Genomic DNA, 6543 nt, shown 5'->3' on the forward strand with positions numbered 1-6543 from the left:
CGGTTTGCCTTCCTTCCCTTCCAGATCTCTCCTGCACCGGGGCGGTTGGCGTGGCGCCCGTGCACCAGTCGGTTCTGGGACGTCGTCACTGTTTCCAGGTGCGGGGCGGGCCTCGTGGCGAGCGGTACTACTCGTGCGGATCGCGCCAGGAGCGTGACCTTTGGATCTACTCGCTGCGCAAGTCGATCGCTCCCAATGCAGAGCACACGCGCCGCACGGACAACTCGCTTAAGATGTGGGTGTACGAGGCGAAGAATCTGCCGCCCAAGAAGCGATACTTCTGCGAACTGCAACTGGATAAGACACTGTACGGCCGGACATCGGTGAAGCTGCAGACGGATCTGCTGTTTTGGGGGGAGCACTTCGATTTTCCCGACATACCCGAGATTAATGTGATCACTGTAAACGTTTTCCGTGAGGTGGACAAGAAGAAGAAGCGGGACAAGTACCAGTTTGTGGGTTCGGTGAAGATACCCGTGCACGACGTCACCTCCAGATTGCCCTGCGAGCAGTGGTATCCCATACTGAGCGACAAGGCGGGCGACAGTCTGGGCAGGACCTCGGGCGGCGGCGGCAGTGGGTCCAAGGACAAGGAGCAGTTGCCCACGCTGAGGATCAAGTGCCGTTTCCAGAGCACCGACATTCTGCCCATCAATGTGTACGCTAACTTTTTGGCCTACCTCAAGGAGAACTACAAGCGCGTGTGCGAGACCCTGGAGCCGGTGATCGGAGTCAAGGCCAAGGAGGACATTGGACAGGCACTGGTGCTGCTGATGCACGCGCAGGGATTGGCGGGCGCCTTCCTCACCGACGTGGTGGCCCTCGATCTGCTGCGAGTGGGCGATCAGAGGCTTACGTTCAGGGGCAACTCGTTGGCCACCAAGAGCATGGAGGCATTCCTCAAGCTGACGGGCGAACAGTATCTGCAGGACACACTATCCGCACCCATAAACGAGCTGATTCAGTCGGAGAGGGACTGTGAGGTAGATCCCACCAAAACGAGCGGCTCGTCGGCGGGTTCACTGCAGCGACAGCAGGCCGCATTGCGCAGCGCGGTCCGAGGGGCGTGGCAGTGCATCTTCGAATCGCACAAGCATTTCCCCGCCCAGCTGCGCAATTGCTTTGCCACGTTCCGGGAGCGCTTGCAGCAGCTGGGCCGTCAGGATATGGCCGACAACCTGATCTCGGCGAGCATTTTCCTGCGCTTCCTGTGCCCGGCCATCCTGTCGCCATCGCTATTCAACATCACCAGCGAACTGCCGTCGGCACGGGCCACTCGCAATCTCACACTGGTGGCCAAGACCCTGCAAACATTGGCCAACTTCACACGCTTCCAGGGCAAGGAGAACTTTATGGAGTTTCTCAACGATTTCCTCGAGCAGGAGGCCGCTCGCATGCAACAGTTTTTGGAGATTATATCCACGCGGCCGGAGCATCCAGCTCCGGACTCGATCCTCGATTGGGCCGGTTACATTGACCAGGGCAAACAGTTGTCCATACTACACAGCTTGCTCAGCGAGAGCCTGGCCAAGTTGCCGGAGGCCAGGCAACACGAGCTGGATCCGTTGCAGCACATTCTGGATGAGATCAGCCGAGCCAAAGAGCATGGCATGGGCACAGCACTGCCGGGTGGATACTTGCCGGCCACCTCCTCCACCCACTCGATAGCCAGCGAGAATCAGGAGAATCGCAATCCGGGATCCTCGGGCTCGCACGCCGGCTCCAACTCGGAGCAGTTACTGCCACAACAAAGCCAGTTGGCCCAGCCGCAGCATGCGATTGTTAGTAAACCATTGTCTGCGGAGCGCGGCATTATGCGAGGAGTACTTACGCCGAATTCTCTGGAGAAGAATATCTTTAGATACAATGATCCCACGGTCAATGGCTTGCTGCAGCAGCAGCAACAACAACAGCAGCAGCAGCAGCAGCAGCAACAACAGCAACAGCAGCTGCAACAGCATGGCCACCAACAACAGCAGCACCACCAGCATGCCCTCCAGCTGCTCTCCAATTCACAAACCTCCATAGCCGGCAACCAATATTTGAGTTCGCCGGGAGGACTGCAGCATGCCCAATCGCAGACCTCGATGGCGTCCTCATCGCTCAATGGCAGCAGCAGCAATCTGCTGCATGGCCACCAGCAGCATGCCCATCACCCGCAGCAACTGCATCCACATCACTGCCCGCCGGCGCCACAGACCAGTGCCTCCAGCACAATGGAACGCATGGATCGGATGAACTATCCGTACATGTCGCACAATGGCAATGACTACGAGGCCAGCACGCCATCGAGCACTCGTTCCAGGACACTGCCACGCAATGGTAATCCCAATGCCAATGGCAATGGCAATGGCAGTGGCAATGGCAACGTGGGCAGCAGCAACAATAACCAGAGCGGCAGCTACGATGACATGCACGGGGAGTTCCAAATCCAGATCTCCGGGTTCGATACGAGCAGTGCTTTTGTCTGCAAATCACCCACACCCATGATGAAATCCAGCTTGGGACCAGCGGGGGCCGGACGCAGCCACCACAAACTGAATTTGGGAATACCCGATCACTCAGGTGGTTATGCGCGTGGCAACAATCTGAATCCCAACTCGAATATGCCCAAGAACTTGGAGGATCTGGACGATCTGTTCAAGTACGCCGAGGAGCACGACGTGGCGGAGCCAGCGAACCATCACCATCACAGCCAGGGTCAGCAGAACCACCAGGGCCACCTGAAGCCAGCCGCCGTTCCCGGCAAGGAGCAGCTGTCGGCGAAAAGCAGTCACTGCAGCTCTGGCTACCAGAGCATCTCCACGAATCCCTCGCCCTCGCAGTCCTCCAGTCCCGTGGAGAGCCAGCTGAAGGCCGCGATGGGCAGTCACAATGCGCCGCTGGCCTTCAAGAATCCCTCCTATCAGCTCCAGCCCCAAACTGGCTCGTCCAGAGCATCGGCTCAAAGTAATCCCCACCAGCAGCAGCAGCAGCAGCAGCAGCAGCAACAGCAACAGCAGTTTGGCAGCCGCTTAAAACCCATTGGAGGTGGAGTGGTGGCCGCCAGGGCGGCTTTCCTCAACAGTGGCGGAGCCTTGGAGGCGGCCACATTGACGCCCAGCTCCTCGGACGAACAGCTCTCGGGGGATAATTACTTCAGCTATGCAGCGGCGGCAGCTGCTGGGGCGGGTATTGTCACCAAATTGGAGGCTCAGCGCTCGCTAAGCGGTGGCAGCAGCTCCTCCACCTCGGCATCTGCGTCCACCTCGAATCTGGGCAAGATCGGCGGCTCATCCGCCTACGGGCGGCTGAATGGGCCGCTCAAGCGCGAGGATGTCTACGGCAGCGGCTACGGCGGCAGCAGTGGAAATGTGGCCTATGGCTTGTCCACTTCCAATGCCGCCGGACACCATCAACATCCCCACCAGCAGCAGCAGAATCCGATGCAGCAACAGCAGAGGGAACGGGAACAGGAACTGAAGCAGTTTGCCGGCAGTGTGGCGGGCAGCGTGGGATCGGTCACATCAGCGGCTCAGAGGCGTCTGAGCCTGGATTCGGCGCGCACGCTCTCCGACAGCAGCACGGATACAGAGGGTGAGTTTGGCAAATCCGAGTGAATCTACCTAGAACGCTGCTAACTTGAGGTGAAATTTCGTTCCAGGACACTGCAACCAATTGCAGGAGGGCAAGCGACGCAGGCATTTGCGCAGCAGTGGCGGCAGCGGCGCAGGAGGAGCCGGTTCGGAACAGGGACTGGGCAAGAGCTATGACCAGAACGGAGAGATCCAGCTGCTGCAACAGACGCTGGACACGCTCTGTCACACGCTGGACCGGGATGAGGCCGAGCTTCGCGACTCCAGCGACGAGCTGTTCGGCCTGCAGCGTCCAGCAGGCAGCAATGGATCGCACAATCTCAGCCTGCAGTCGGAGTCCACTATGCGCAGCATCATCGACAGGTGGGGATTGAGTTCAATTTGAGACGCAATCGATGTAGCCAAAATTGGTGTTTCTTAATGCTTAAGCCATCACTGAATGAGCACATCGTTTTGGCCACACGACCGTCTAAATAATCAGCATGGACCCATCCTTCAGGGGTAAACCCAATTAAAGTTTCTTTCAATCCTCCTGCAGACTCATCACCATGGAGGAGGAGCTGCGCCGCGAGCAGCTCAAGATGTCGCTGGCGCTGTCGCACAAGCAGCGCGTGATCGAGGAGCAGGGCCAGCAGATCGCGGCACTGGATGCGGCCAACAGCCGTCTGCTGAGTGCCCTGACCGCCCTGCGCCAGCGGTACGAGACCCAGCAGCAGCAGCAGCAGCAGCAACAGCAGCACCAAGCACCACCAAAGACCCAGAAGCCACAGTGAGCGGATGGGGGCAGAGAGGAAGGGCAGAGATGGAAGGAGACTATGGAGGATTAGGAGGTGACTGCGACGGAACCCGAAACCGAAACCGAGTCCTAGCATACCTAGCACACTGACGGTGGCATCGTTGTTGCGCTGAACAGCGACGCGGTTCTGTCTTGTGGATACCTTTTTGTTTATTTTTTTTTAGATATTTTTTTTGTATGCTACATAAATTATAATATATATACTACATGTTTAATATAAACCTATGCATAACATACATACATTATACATAATTTCTCAATCTATGTTTAAAACCAACAAAATGTGAAAACACTAAACGCAGCTGAAAACGCAGCAGCGCAGCAGCAGCAGCAAGATAAATCCCTGAAAATCGGAGCATGGAAGTGAGGACGAACCAGAACAAGTTAAGATAATGAATAAAATTATAACCAAAGTTAGACAAAAAGGCACGACGTGGCTTACTTATTTCTTATTATTTTGTATTTTTGATAAATATTTGCTGATTGCATGTAGAGTTCGTCATCATGTAACTTACACGAAAATGACGTCGTCAGTGTGGATCATTAAAGGCGACACCTAGCGGTCATTCAAGTAACGACATATTTACATTCCAATTTACAGAGCTGCCGATGTAAGATGTATAAAAAGTGATCTGTCCTAAATTCAGATGTAGAGGGCGCGGCTTTTTGTCTGATATGCCCAAAGTTAGATGGAGCCAACAGTGTTAAAAAAATTGTTTTTCATTATCAAGAAGAAATCGAATATAAAAATATTTACGTGACTTATTAAAATTTAAGTTGATGATAAAGTCATACATGGTAGATCCAATGAACTTTAAATAGGAATTTTAAAGAATACATCTTTATAAAAGCAAACACAATGCATTTCTTGTTTAAATTAGTGAGCTACACTTTGCGGCAGTAAATAGTTAGCAAATACAAAGCCATTCAAGCCATTGAGTTAAATGCTGAGGCATGATTTTAAGATAGCCAACTGCAGAGACCCGATCTATAGAAAACTCAACAAATATAGATGATGTTAAATATCGGGCCGATAGAGTAAAGTGAATTACACAAATCATATATTTAAGCTGATCCCCTCCGCAGGGAGTCCAATGCATAAGGTCTTTCGATGGGCAACAATCGGTAATCAGGTTCAAATGCGATCGCCCTGCTTTGTCAACGATTTTGGTGTGGGGGGGTGGGGGGAACACAGCATATCATCATATCATTTTTCTTACCAATAGAGGGGCTATAAATTGTAACGGAAATCTGGTTAGCTCTCTTTTTTGGATCCCCCACCGCAGAACAAATGGGTAGGGGGGGAGGGGCGCCTCTGCGACTGCTGATGGACTGGCCGGTCAACTTTTGACGCCTCTTTTGTATTGCTCGGCTCTTTGTTGCCTTGTTGCCTTGTTGCCATGTTGGCTGCGGCTTTTTCCCATTTTTCCCAACCGTCTTGTGATTAATTACATTTCCTTTTGCCGTTTCTCTCTCCCTCTCTCTCTTGCTGGCCGCTTTTCAATTCAATTTTTTGGGCCTCATCGCCAGCGTCACTTTTTGAAATTAAATTTTGATTAATTGCAGTCGGCACCTTCTTTTTGGTGTTGTTCGCTTTTCGAGTGCGGCGCTACGGGAAGAGTGTCTTGCAGCCTGCCACTCCACAATCGGAATTCGCTGCACTTGCCCCGCCCCCCCGCTGGCTGGACGGTTAGGGTAAAAGGTCGGTTCAGGAAAGCGGAGGAAAACCTTCTCGAGACGAAATAATTTTCAGGTGTGAAAAATTTTGAAATGCGCTTTCAATTTGCGCTGCCGCCCAGGGAAGATGCAAACGGAGCGGAAAGGCTGCGATGCAGATGGAGATGTAGAAGCAGACTGCGGCCCATTAACGCAGCAACCAAATAAAGTCATTACCAATGCGCAGGTTGCAAACGGGGACCCTGGGACGGGGGACAGTGCACTGTAAAAAATGCGATTAATTCGGCAAATAGTGGTGCAGTCAAAGTGCTGTGCAAAATGGGTGTTTTTCAATCAATGCATCTAATTCTTCATCGAATAACACTACCAAATGTGCAAACAATTGGTTGTGCACCCTTTTAACTGCCCCTAAAGGGCTAACTAATTGTGGGGGTATGTTGCTTAACTATTATGCTTATTTGACGGGCTTTCTAAGCGGCTTATTAATACTCGACT

The 6543-nt window shown here is 53.1% G+C and overlaps 1 protein-coding gene across 8 annotated transcripts in view; it reads left to right on the forward strand.

Annotated features, from left to right (window-relative positions):
- The window catches only part of LOC6549772 (probable Ras GTPase-activating protein), a 41722-nt gene extending 36915 nt beyond the window's left edge, over nt 1–4807 (forward strand). For 4 of the 8 annotated variants that reach the window (XM_026982428.1, XM_001977556.3, XM_015155635.2 and 1 more), the window contains 3 exons: nt 25–3576; nt 3644–3938; nt 4114–4807. In XM_026982428.1, the coding sequence (XP_026838229.1) occupies nt 25–3576; nt 3644–3938; nt 4114–4348 (4082 nt within the window). In that variant the 3' untranslated portion in view covers nt 4349–4807. Of the gene's footprint in view, nt 1–24; nt 3577–3643; nt 3939–4092 lie in introns of all 8 variants that reach the window. The other 4 variants (XM_026982429.1, XM_026982427.1, XM_026982426.1 and 1 more) reach the window with 1 other exon arrangement.
- The last annotated feature ends 1736 nt before the right edge of the window (nt 4808–6543 follow it).

This window comes from Drosophila erecta, unplaced genomic scaffold (assembly GCF_003286155.1).
Source record: "Drosophila erecta strain 14021-0224.00,06,07 unplaced genomic scaffold, DereRS2 tig00000126-arrow-pilon, whole genome shotgun sequence".
Lineage (NCBI taxonomy): Eukaryota > Metazoa > Arthropoda > Insecta > Diptera > Drosophilidae > Drosophila > Drosophila erecta.